At 37.3% G+C, this 13,116-nt stretch overlaps 1 protein-coding gene across 4 annotated transcripts in view; it reads left to right on the top strand.

Moving 5' to 3' along the window:
* The window catches only part of LOC131051352 (protein ACCUMULATION AND REPLICATION OF CHLOROPLASTS 3, chloroplastic), a 190,711-nt gene extending 178,380 nt beyond the window's left edge, over window positions 1-12,331 (top strand). For 3 of the 4 annotated variants that reach the window (XM_057985827.2, XM_057985829.2, XM_057985832.2), the window contains 2 exons: window positions 11,429-11,562; window positions 11,844-12,331. In XM_057985827.2, the coding sequence (XP_057841810.2) occupies window positions 11,429-11,501 (73 nt within the window). In that variant the 3' untranslated portion in view covers window positions 11,502-11,562; window positions 11,844-12,331. Of the gene's footprint in view, window positions 1-11,428; window positions 11,563-11,843 lie in introns of those variants that run through there. The other variant, XM_057985830.2, reaches the window with a different exon arrangement.
* Window positions 12,332-13,116: the final 785 nt, after the last annotated feature.

Raw genomic sequence — 13,116 nt, forward strand, 5'->3', positions numbered from 1 at the left:
TAAAATACATAGAGGGAACTAATGGAAATATAATATTTACCAATGCATAAATCTGCTAAAGATTATTGTAGCGTTGTATTCCTTAATGATTATAATTCTCTGATTCTGACTAATAATAGTATTTCTGATTTTCTGATCTGTAGAGTGATTACACATGATAAAGTGATTGTAGAACTTGCTAATTATGTGAAGAATTAGTTGACCCAATCCTTGCAATGTCTGGAGTCTGAACGCTGTTTCTGAATTAATTCCTTATGATCATGCGAATGTATGGATCTGATTGTGCCTGAAAGAATATGGTCTTGTACTGATCACCTTTCCAGAATAATTGCCTTCTAAACATGCAATTTGCTTGACACTGTTTCTGCTTGATTGGCTCTTTGTTCTGTTGTGACCTTTTCACACATCGCCCCATTGCAAATGGGGACCCTCTCTTTTTGCTTTCTAGGGTTTTTGTTAGTGTCCCGTGGCCTTCCGCTTCAGTTTTGCATAGCCTTGCTCAATTTTGAATGGTTCGAGTTCTAGAGATTGAAAGTTAGTTTTTGCAAGCCAAGTGATAACAGAGTCCAGATACCGTCAAAGTGCCTAGAGAGGCCAAAAGACGAAGATCACAATTGATTTGGACGAATTTGAACAACTTTCTATTTTTAGAAAGTTTTCTTTTTTGCTTTTTCCTATTTTTTAGGAAGTTTCGTTTTTGGCATTTTAGCCCAATCCCTAGTATGGCTATTTTTAGAAAGTTTTCCCTATTTTTGAGGGATGCCTGCTTTTTGCTTTTTTGGAGTGGGGACCTAGGGTTTGCACTGATACCACTGAGCTGCTTCGATCGCGATCAAGAATTTCCAATTTTTGACCTAAAAAGCTAGTTTCCTACATTTTAGGGATCATGATGCTTCAGATGGTTTGTTGAGTGTGGATTTCAAATTTCAAGTCAATCTGGTTAAAATTGGTAAAATTGTGAAATTTTGAAATTTTGAAATTTTCCAAAATTTTTGAAGTCTGGCTAATGAATGATGTTGAGTGTTATGGCAGGTGATGAAAACTCCGCCCAAGGTGCTAGTGATGGAGGTGTCTTCAAAAGTCTGCCATGGAGAGATGCTCAAAGTCCGCCCATGGTGAAGTGGAGAAAGTTCGTCTTGAAGAGTGTCATCAAACTCCGCCTTGCCTAAAGGTCATCAAAGTCCGCCTTGAGGAGGTAGACTAAAACTTTGCCCTACCTAGAGCCTCCAAAAGTCCGCCCTCCTTGATGTCTTTCCAAAGTCCACCTTGGTTGAGGTCTCTCCAAACTCTGCCTTGGAGGAGGTAGACTAAAACTTCGCCTTGGTTGAGGTCTCTCCAAACTCCGCCTTGGTTGAGGTCTCTCAAAACTCCGCCCTCCTTGATGTCTCTTGAAAGTCCGCCTTGAAGAGGGAGCACAAAACTCCTCCCTCCCTGATGTCTTATGAAAGTCCGCCCTTGGAAATGTCTATCCAAAGTCCGCCTTGGTAGTCATGCCTCCAAAACTCCGCCCTATGATGGAGAGGCTCAAAAGTATGCCTAGCCAAGGTATGATGATGCCATGCTTGAAGAGGGAGCTCAAAAGTCCGCCCTGGGAGTGGTTTCCAAAGTCCGCCTTGATGGTCAAGCTTTCAAAATCCGCCATGAGGTGCTTCCAAACTCCGCCATGCTTGAAGAGGGAGCACAAAAGTCCGCCATGCTTGAAGTGGAGAACCTTCCAAACTCCGCCATGCTTGAAGAGGGAGCACATAAGTACGCTATGCTCGAAGTGGAGAACCTTCCAAAGTCCGCCTTGAAGAGGTCATCCAAGACTCCGCCTTGGTGAGAGCCTAAAGGAAGTAAGCATGACTAAAGTCCGCCTTGGTGAGAGCCTAAAGGAAGTAAACATGAGTAAGTCCGCCTTGTTGAGAGCCTAAAAGAGTGAGCATGAGAAAGTTCGCCATGAAATGGGAAGCCTTCAAAAGTCCGCCCTAGGGATAGAATGGAAGAAGTTTAAGGCAAGTGAAACTCCAACATGATGATAGAGGTCTCTCTAAACTCCGCCCAAGGATCAAGATGGAAGATGAAAACTCCGCCCAAGCATAAAGTTGAGGTCTCTCAAAACTCCGCCCTACTCTTGGAAGTCAAACAAAGTCAACAGCAAATTCAAAATCAAATTCAAATGCTAGTGATGTCATCAAATCTTCCTAGAATTCGAACTGCTAACTAATTTAGAAAGTTGAAAAAGAGATATTCGAAGATCAATGAGCTGGGAAATCAAAATGGAAACTCGAGTTTGAACTATGAATCAAAATTGGAAAGAGGATATTTGCAGATTGAGGCGATTTTTAGACTGAGTTCCAAATTAGAAACCTTTTGGAAGATGCCAATCTATAGGTCTAGTTCGATTATGAAGTGGCAAAACAATTTGGAAACCTGCACAAGAGTAAGATTTTCGAACTCAAAGAGATGACAGCACAACTCGAAATTGAATTAGAAACTTTCCCAAGGTTCAAGTTGAATTTAGAAACATGAGTTGGATGGTATTTGCGTGTTTCTAATTGTGAAGCCAACATCATTACAAATACATTCTTTATTTCTTCATTCTCACACCAAGAAGTTCGAACTTTTTGAGCAAGCTAAGGAAAATACTGAGAAGTGTTTCACAGATTGAAGGTCATTTGGAAGAAAATTTTGATGTTGCAAGGATATCCCTTGCAGTTTGGGTGAGCTTCTTGAGGAATTCTGATTTATTAGCTTCATTCTAGTCACGTATTCACAGATTTTTGGAATGGAATTAGCTGGTAGAAGGCAGATTTGTCAATTTTCCCGAGTTTTCTTAAGATTCCTTCTATCTCCTAGCCTTATTCTCATTCATTCGAAGGTGAAGTTGGTTTTAAAATGCAGATTTATTGCATTTTCCTGAGTTTTCCAGATTCGTTGGAAGTAATTTTTGTGGACTTATTCAAATTTGTAGTGAGAAAAATCATTTTGGTGACTAAATGTAATGAGAATTTTGAAGTTATAGAACTTGGCCTTTTTGGATTACAATCATAAATGTCCTTAGGTTGAAGAGTTTACATGTGAAAAATCCTTTTTTGTGGCCAAGTATGAAGTGAAAATAAAAAAATCTTCAAGCACTTAGCCATTCGTAGCCTCGATTTTCTTAATCCAAGATCTGATTTCTAACTAAAGCTTCATGTTTATTTGCAGATTTTAGGCAACGAATCTGGCTTTGTGTTTTTCAATACTACCATCTGGTGCATATTTGATTTTGAATAACCACTTTGATGAGACAACTGATTTGTCTTTTGGTCTAGGTACAATGTCCCAGACATCATTTTTAAAGATTGATTGGTATTCCTCAATCATTGCATTTTTCCAAGCTTGACATGTTAAAGCCTCTTTAACATTTGATGGTTCAGATTTTGTAAGCTCAGTCATGAGTGCAACATAGCATGATTGACTTCTTGTTTTCTTATTCTCTTTGAAGATTTCATTAGGTTCCACATTATTTTCTTCAATCATCTTTCTTGCCCATAGTGGTCTTTTCTTCTTGTTAGGATTTTCAGCATTCTCAAAATTAGATGATTGAAGTTCATGATTTTCTATGCTATTCTCCCCCTGATTCTCAATTGTAAGATTTTCATCTGATTTTGTGGTTAGATCATCTTTTGCACTTAGAGAGAGTTTATAAGCAACATCTTCTTCAAATTTGACATCTCTACTGATTTAATAGATCTTCGTCCTGGAATATAGACTCTGTATCCTTTAGTGGTTTCACTGTAGCCAACAAATATGCCTTTCTTCCCAGAGGGTTCTAGTTTGGTTCTCTTTTCTTTAGGAACGTGAATATACACGTGGCAACCAAAGATTCTTAGATGGCTTAAATCTGGTTTATTCCCTGTAAAGGCTTCTTTAGGTGTTATATTCTCTAGGATTGAATAAGGGCATTTGTTTTGAATGTGCACAACTGTATTTGAGGCTTCAGCCCAGAATGAGATATGTAGATTTTGATCATGCATCATGGCTTTAGTAGCTTCGATGATGGTTCTGTTTTTCCTTTCTGCGACTCCATTCTGTTGAGGATTATAAGGTACTGTACACTCCCTCTTAATCCCAACAGACATAATTCTTTAAAATTTTTAGAGATATATTCACCCCATTATCTGATCTTAGAGTCTTTATTTCTTCCCAGTTTGATTTTCCACCAAGGCTTTAAACTCTTTGAATTTCAATAACACTTTATTTGATTCTTTGAGTTTTTTGAAATAGATCCAAGTTTTCCTAGAGTAATCATCAACAAATATCACGTAATACAAAAATCCCCCTAGTGATGGTAATGACATTGGACCACACAAATCAGTGTGGACAAGTTCTAGTACAACTTTTGATTTGTGTTCACTTGAGGGAAAGGACCCTTTTGAGTTCTTCCCTAGAGCACATCCTTACAAGTTCCAACATGATCAGATTTTAGATTGGGTAATCCTGTGGTAATCTTTCCTATAGAAGGTAGGGCACTAAATCGAAGATGTCCTAATCTTCTATGCCAAATTTCATTAGAGTTTGATACTTCATGATTTAGTGCTGGTTTTTGAGTATTACATAGTTTATATAAACTACCATCTCTAGATCCTATAGGAATAACATTCTTTATGTTAGAATTTTTAGGCCAGAGTAGAACTTTATCTTCATGGAAGGTGACACGATATCCTTGATCAGCTAGTCCTGAAATAGAGATCAAATTCCTTTTGATACCTGGTACAAAAAGAACATCTTTCAATTGTAATGTAACTCTTGTTCTTAATTGAATTGAGCAGGTCCCAATTCCTTTCACTGGATAGGTAGAATCGTCTCCTATTGTAACTTCTTCAGTTGAGTGCCCCTCAAAGGTTTCGAATTGATCTCTAAATCCGGTTATGTGTCGTGATGCTCCACTATCGATTATCCACATATGTTTGTTTGAGTTTAGTTCGCTTGATAAGGCTAAGAAAAATAGAGGATTCTCTACTTCCTTGACTTCAGCTATGGTTGCTTGAGCTTTCTTTCTTTCTGGGCAGAACCTGTGAGTGTGTCCAAATTTATCACACTTGTAGCATTGAATCTTGGAGAAGTCTCTGCTTTTGTGATTATTTCCTCTCTTCCGTTTGAACTTCCTTTTCTTCCCTTTGTTGCTTGTGTTAGCATGTAGTGCTTGAATTTCTCCCTCTTTGTTTGGACCCATCCCTCTTGTAATTAGTCGAGATTCTTCTTGAGTGCAATCGTTCTTGAGTTGATCGAATTTCAGTAGTGTCGGTCGAGCACTAATGCCTTGAATAAAGGATTCCCAACTGGATGGTAATCCCTTAAGTGCTATTAGAGATAGCTCCATATTTCCAATAGTTGACAATTGGTGTTTCAACTCTGAAATCCTTATGAAATAGGATGTGATTGTTTCTCCTTTGTTCATGTAGATATGCATTAATTGCTGTTTGAAAGTGAGCAATCTGTTTGCATTATTTATTTCATATAAATTTTGAATGGTCTTGAACATATCATAAGCTGTAGTTAGTTTTGAAATGGTTGGAAGAATGCGATCTTTAACAACATCAATTATTATTTTCTTAGCCTTGTTGTTGTGTCTTTTCTAGTTTGTTTTCTCTGGTTCGTCTTCGGGCATCTTAGTATCTTCTTCTATGTATGCATCTCGTTCGAGTTCTTGAAGAATTGCTATTATTCGAATTCTCCATGAGACAAAGTTGGATGTGCCTTTGAGTCTATCCTCCACTCTAACACTGTTCACCATGATTGTTCTTCCTTTGATTCTGAATGCAAGTATGAATCTTTGAAAAGATGTCCCTATTTTTTTTAATTTATTTCTCTACCAACTTGGCTCTGATACCATGTTAAAGAAATTTAGATCAGAGATAGAGAAAACAATAGTCTAACAATATATAGTATGAACAAACTTTTGATGAGATCACTGATATGAATATATTGACCACCGATGTATATATATATATATAACTCTGTCAATTAATCTTTTATGAAAATCACCGACTGCTTGCTGGATCGTGATATTGCCACTGTTATTGATATTGTATCCAGCAAGTGTCGATGTCGTATAAGTACAGGGGTGAAGGGTCATGTCCACGTAGGGGCATGACTTCTACGTGGCGTAGAGTCATGACCCTACGTGAACATGGCTCTTCGTATGCCTTTTGTCATCGTTCATCGTTATGTTTATTAGTTATGCATTAACTTATTTACGGTGTTCGATTATTATCGGGTTTACTAATACTTCGACTGTCATCGGATAATGCAACGATGATAGTCACTATATATGTATTTTAACTTCGATAGTCATCGGGATTAATTTGCCGTAGGCAATTGGTAACATGTTAGTGTTACTATTAATCAATATATATATATATATATATATATATATATATATATATATATTGCTTGCTTCAATCCGAATGAGGCTACATCCTTAACAATTACAACACCCTTCTTTTCCTTAGGTTGAGGCTCTTTTCCTTTTCATTGTTCTTCGTTTATTTCATCTTGTTTTGTGCCTTGATCAAATTTGTCTTCTTCATCACTATTGGGCACAACCTTAGTATAATGGACCTTCCCCTTGCCTAGGCATCTATATCTTGGTTCCCAAGGTTCTTTACAAGTAAAATAATTAATAAAGTTTCTTCCTATTTAGTTCTTGTGTAGATTCTTCATCCATTCAATTTCTCTTGGGCCATTCCTTTTGAAAAGATTCTTTCACTTTGTCTTTTTGAAATGATGACCCTTTTGATGGAATTTTGTTTTTTGTTGTAGCTGAGTCCATATTCCTAGCCTTCTTAATTGCTTCTTGACGTGTACCAGGGTTGAGAGCTTTGACCCATCCCCTTAGAGGGTCCATTAGGCCATCCATTAATAGAACAACCAACCTCCTTTTGGAAAATGAGGATAATCGTGGAAAATACTATGAGCTTAGAAGACCATTGAGAAGTGCTGGGGGAATTTTTTTTTTAATCCTTCCAATCTAGCACTTAAACAAGTTGAAAATCATCACTGGGGAATAGCTGGATTCTATTTCATATGACTCTAGAAAGGGATTGTTAGAGTTTCAATCTACACGGCCACCTCAAGGCCTACTAAGGCCAAAGTGTGAGATTTTGCCAAGGTCTAGAGGCAATGGAAAGCACAAATAAGAGAGAACAAAAATAGATGATAGGAATAAACTGTATTCTATCAAGATGAAAATACTGATCAACTGGATCTTCAATTGTTGTTGTTTACAATGTAGATGAGCCTGCTTATATAGGCAAGGCTATATGGATATGCGAGCACACAAACATGATATGTGGCTCCATAAGAAACAAGGGTAGGTAGGAAATAGGTGTGGTAGGTAGGAGAGACAATAAAATATTCCACATGAGGTGGATCACCCACCAAAGGTGGAATTATCACTCCACAATAAGTGGATATGATAAAGTAGTAACAAGATCAACACCATAAAAGGTGAAAATTCTCCTACACACTATCTCAATGTGGCACAAACACCCAAGTGTCTCATACCCAAACTACTATGAAATGCATTTCCTAAGTAAACTTAAGTATAGTGTAATAATATCCATGATGAATAATTATTTACACCAAGACCCCCCCTTAAGTGCAACTTAGGGGAATGCACTTAAGTATACAATGCAACTAAGCAATGCAAGATGGGTCCTAGCTACGAGGCCATGTTAGGTACCCATGTATAAATGCAAACCAATGCAATGAAATCTCTCACAAAGCGGGGAAAGAGAGAAAAACCCAATGGGAAAAAACCCTCCCCCAAAAGAGAGATGAAAGCTATACAAGAGAACTCTCATAGAAGTATGTGAGGAACAAAACCCCATGTGAGGAAAAAGTTCCCCCCATATGAGAGAAGAAGAGAAGCTAGGAAGCCCCCCCTCAATGTAGAATCTGCACCAATGATAGAAGCTCGAGAATGAATGAAGAAACTGCTCCATGAACGTTGAACGACATTCCTCCCCTAAGGAGGAAACAAAACCAAAGGTGTATCCATGAAGTCTCCCCAATCATGAAGGGAAGATGCAAGAAAAAAACTCATGATGAAAGGAATCTCTGAAAAACTGCTCAAGTGTCCCCATGTCGATGCTGAAAGGTACCCCCTCCAAAAGTGGTGAAGTACTCCACATTGCTGAGAAAGGCACTCCAAGATCTAGTGGAGATGAATGTAGAACATGTCCCAAAGACTCACATCTCTCCTCAAAAGATAAAGCAACCTCCTCAAACTGCTGTACATAAGTATCCACAATCATGTCAACCTCAAAAGAATGATCATGTAGAGAATGAACAAGAGGGTCAAAGTGTTCCCTCGCAACAATCGAAGAAGGATCATCTTCGTCAAAGAGAAGATGAATATCATCAATGATGTCTCCCAAATCTGCAATGTTTGTCAAGTACTCATCCCATGAAACTGAAGCTGGAAGACATGGAATATCCTGTTGCACTGGATCACAAGAAGGCAAAACTGTCGCACTATCCGCATCGTCGAGTGCAATAGGTGATGTGATATCAATAGGAGGAGATGAAACACAAGGCTCAAGAACGGGGTCACATGTGAGAATGCCCAAGTTCAAGTACCCAAAGTTCTCAAAATTTGAATCATAACAAGAAGTATGATCATCATGTGAAGAATCATCATATGTGAAATCATCATCGTCAACAAAATCTGAATAAGAATATAACCGAGATGCATGATCAACCACCCTAGTCGCAATGATAGCTCTAGTCTCCAAGTCTCTAATGAAAACTGACTCAGGTGTGAACTCCACAATTCTGTTAGTTGTGCCATGTGTGATTTGATAGATGGAAAGGAGATTGTTTGTCAAATGGGGTACATACAACACATCATTGAAGGAGTTATCCCCAATGGCAATAGATCCTTTCCCAATCACATCCATGTATGTATGATTTCCCATCAAAATCTGTGGCATGGTGCAAGGCTCAAATGTGGAAAACATAGACTGCGAAGATGCCATATGATGAGAAGCCCTTGAATCTAGAAGCCATCTCCTTGAATCATGACTTGTAGTAGCACAAAGAGCTTTTCCATTTCTTGTCCCAAAAGAGTGAGTCTTCCCACTTGTAGAAGCCATGAATGCTTGCCCTTTCCCTTTTGAATGTGAGGAAGTGGAAGTTGATGAATCATCCTTCTTGTAGAAATTAGGCAAATCAATGTTATGCTTTTTGAAGATGTGTATAAGCTCATCAATCTTCTTAGAATGGCAACGACGCTCCTCATGACCAAACTTTTTACAATAGGCACAAGTAGGTCTCTCCCTCTTTGGTAGTAGCCGAGTTTGGCGCCAACTCAGTAACTCTCGCCAGACTCGGACGAGTCCGAGTCCGAGTCCCAGAGACTCGATGAGCATGACTCGGACTCGGAGTCGTTGAGTTTAGGCGATTCATGGCGATTCCCGTTTCTCTACACAAGACACCCCCCCAAATTAGTCAATCAAGAACCCCCCCCAAAATCATGATTTGACACTTTATACTTAGTGCGTGTACAATGGCCCACTTGCAAAACAAGGCAAGGTGGACTTCAGATTAAATTTTACAACTTCTCAAAATGAGATATAAGAGACTTCAACAAATACTGCTAGTGATCTAAACTGAGAATCCAAGCAAAAAACAAGTACCAAATAGGCCAAAAAATGACCAAATACTGAAAGTACAATTTCTAGTCCATATGAGCCCAAACGAAGCCTCCAAAGTTGTAAAAATAGGAATTTCATGATTTCAGAAAAAACCTGTATTCGAAAATCAGAAAACTCCTGCATCATTGTACAGATCATGAAATTCTACCCCAACACAAAAAAAATTGCTCGAAAAAAGGACTCCGGATGAGTGAGATATCACTATTTGAAAATTACCTGCAAAATTATAATTTCTGGAAAATTTCCGTCGCAACTTCAAACTTCGAAGGCCAAATCTACTGCAAATGCCTCTAGATTTGACCTTCGAAGTCCGATTTGGATGAAACAAAAGACAAAACTGACTTTCTTGGACCTCCTCAATCCAATGGTAACCTCATATTTGACCCATCAAGCTTCAATAATAACCTGCAATAGAAAGCTCCAAAATACACAACCCCAAATAGCATCAAATTTCTCTCAATTGGCAAACCAATGACACTCTAATGGCTCTGATACCATGTGAGATTTCGCCAAGATCTAGAGGCAATAGAAAGCACAAATAAGAGAGAATAAAAATAGATGATAGGAATAAACTGTATTCTATCAAGATGAAAATACTGATCAATTGGATCATCAATTGTTGTTGTTGTTTACAATGTAAATGAGCCTGCTTATATAGGCAAGGTTATATGGATATGTGAGCACACAAACATGACATGTGGCTCAATAAGAAACAAGGGTAGGTAGGAAATAGGTGTGGTAGGTGGGAGAAACAATAAAATATTCCACATGAGGTGGATCACCCACCGAAGGTGGAATTATCACTCCACAATAAGTGGATATGATAAAGTAGTAACAAGATCAACACCATAAAAGGTGGAAATTCTCCTACACACACTATCCCAATGTGGCACAAACACCCAAGTGTCTCATATCTAAACTACTATGAAATGCATTTACTAAGTAAACTTAAGTATAGTGTAATAATATCCATGATGAATAATTATTTACACCAACACAAAGCTTTGAAAGGGATATCAACTTAATTGGAAACACAAATAAAGAAAAAATTAGAACGTTGATTTCAGGGGGAGATTGCAACATGATCTGGTCAGAAGATGAAAAAGAGGGGTACAAAAATCTAAAAACAGTACAAAGTATAATTCCATAAGAGTTCTAGAAAATTATCAAGTCTAGTACAATGGCAGAACAGGAGGAATGAGAGGAGAATATATTCTTCTGTTTAAGAAGTAGGTAAGTCACAATGACTTTTGTATTGCTGCTATAACAATTGGTGACATACATCGGTTGTTTGGTAGATAGTGTGGGACTATGAGCATAGTTGAGAAGCTGTAGCAACTTTTTATTGAGGCATTTTAATATTGGTTGCTGATTCTGACATGGATGGAGTACCAATATGGGAGTTAATTGATGTTAGGAGTGAGGAGGGACGGTCTTTGCAAGTTAAAAGTAGTTAAAGAATCAATCATATCAATAATATTAATCTACTATTGGCTTAAGGAAATGGGAGCTGAGATATAGCCACTTAACTATGTAGTTTAGAGAGAAATTGAAAAGAGAAAGCATGATCTGTTTGGAAGAACATGGTAGCCCTGTTTGGTGTTGGCCTTAGGCTCGTTGATCTTGTTCCACTCGCATGCACACTGAGTAAAGCATTTAATTCTCCAACGTACATTTAATGTTTTGATTCTTTATGATGTTCATTTTATGCTAAACGTGACCAAGTTTGAATTTTTGTGTAGGTGGTCTGAAATATGGGAACAAGGGATACTTGTACACCGTGCACCCTTAGAATCAAAAGGAAGATCCACATAGCAATAGAATCTACAGCTTCTAAGTTTTTCATTTTCATTAAAGTGGAGAAATTCATTTACAGGTTAACATCTATTCTCTTGTTAATGAATTTGTGGCTGTCTTACCATTGTTGGTATCTGAGTTTCCATTGATAGTTTATTTCAGTATTTGAGACTCAAATGAGACAAAGCTAGGTGTCATTCACATACTACTGCAGAGTTTTTTATTATTTAATTTGGGAGGTTATTTACCAAAGTTTCTTTAATCATTTTGCTTTGAGGTTTAATTTCAGTTTAAATTATCCTCTAATGGTGCCACACCCCAAATAGGGTCTGAAAAATAGTAATGTTGTTTCTGTTGCAGAAACTGCATCTTGACCTTATGGCGACCTATATATGCAAGTTCAAATTCTATTTATTTCAGTCATCGTGGCTTTTCAAATTACTGGAGAGCTACACACTTCTTGAAACGTTCCATGCATGGAATAATCTTTAGATTGGTTGGAGGAGACTACAGCATCTAGTGACGAAACTTAAGTTATATCATAGCATTTTTTTTTTCTGGAATTGGATTTTTTCGTTTTGCAAAAATCCACATTTTATACCTAGTGTATATAAACTGTCTGTGGTTCACTCTTGCCCATCAATTGCATGTCCAACGTTTGAAGTTTCATTAATATTATGCACATGTGGTCCTTTGTTAACACATAGCTGCATCTAGTATAACTTGAGTGGTCGTTTTGGTAATGTCTAATTGCTTTTAACCAATTATCCACGATTTCCATAAAATACCATATTAGATATGTACATGCGATTCTTTGTTAATGTGTAACCGCATCTAGTTTAATTTGAGTACTCTGTTTTCAATTGTGTAATTGCTTTGAACCAATTATCACTGATACCATAGTAGCTAGAACATGTATATGCTAAATTACATTTGAATTCTTTTTTTTCTCTGAGCTTAAATCTTTGTACAAACAAGCATTGATCATATCATTTGAGGGAACAAATATGCATTCCTATGGATTCTCAAGGATGGTTTCATAGCATTTTTTATCACCAAAATTCAATCTTGTAGCAATTTCATCAAAAAGTTTGTTTACTGGGTAGTGTTAGAGACATTTTCTTTGGAACTTGCATGAAAACATGTTTTCTAGTGAGGACAATTTTCAAATGTGTTCATTAATCATGTCACTCTTAGCTGCATAGGATTTGGTTAAGTCAAATTCATCATTGCTACTATCATTTTAAAACCAAATCTAGGGTTTTAGTCACCGTTCTAGTGAGTGTTTAGTCTCGTATAACAGCAGATTTTCTATTATAGATCGCAAGATCAGGACAGTCACAGTGAGCAGATTCAGTGTAAAGAGAGTTTTTTGAGTCTCAACAGGTATGAAAATTTGAAAAATTTTCACTCCTAATGCTCATTCAAGTTTTCAGGAAAATTGGATTCAATGCATGAAGAGTGGCCATCAGAGTTTTAAATTTTCATTAGAGTATCCATTCTGAATTTGCTTGAGGTATTTACGGTTCATCCTATTTTGAGGAGAAAATATATTTTCAATAATTCATGCTATTTTGAGGAGAAAATATATTTTCAATAATTATTTATAGATCAACTACTTTTACATGATCTT

This window comes from Cryptomeria japonica, chromosome 11, assembly GCF_030272615.1.
Source record: "Cryptomeria japonica chromosome 11, Sugi_1.0, whole genome shotgun sequence".
NCBI lineage: Eukaryota > Viridiplantae > Streptophyta > Pinopsida > Cupressales > Cupressaceae > Cryptomeria > Cryptomeria japonica.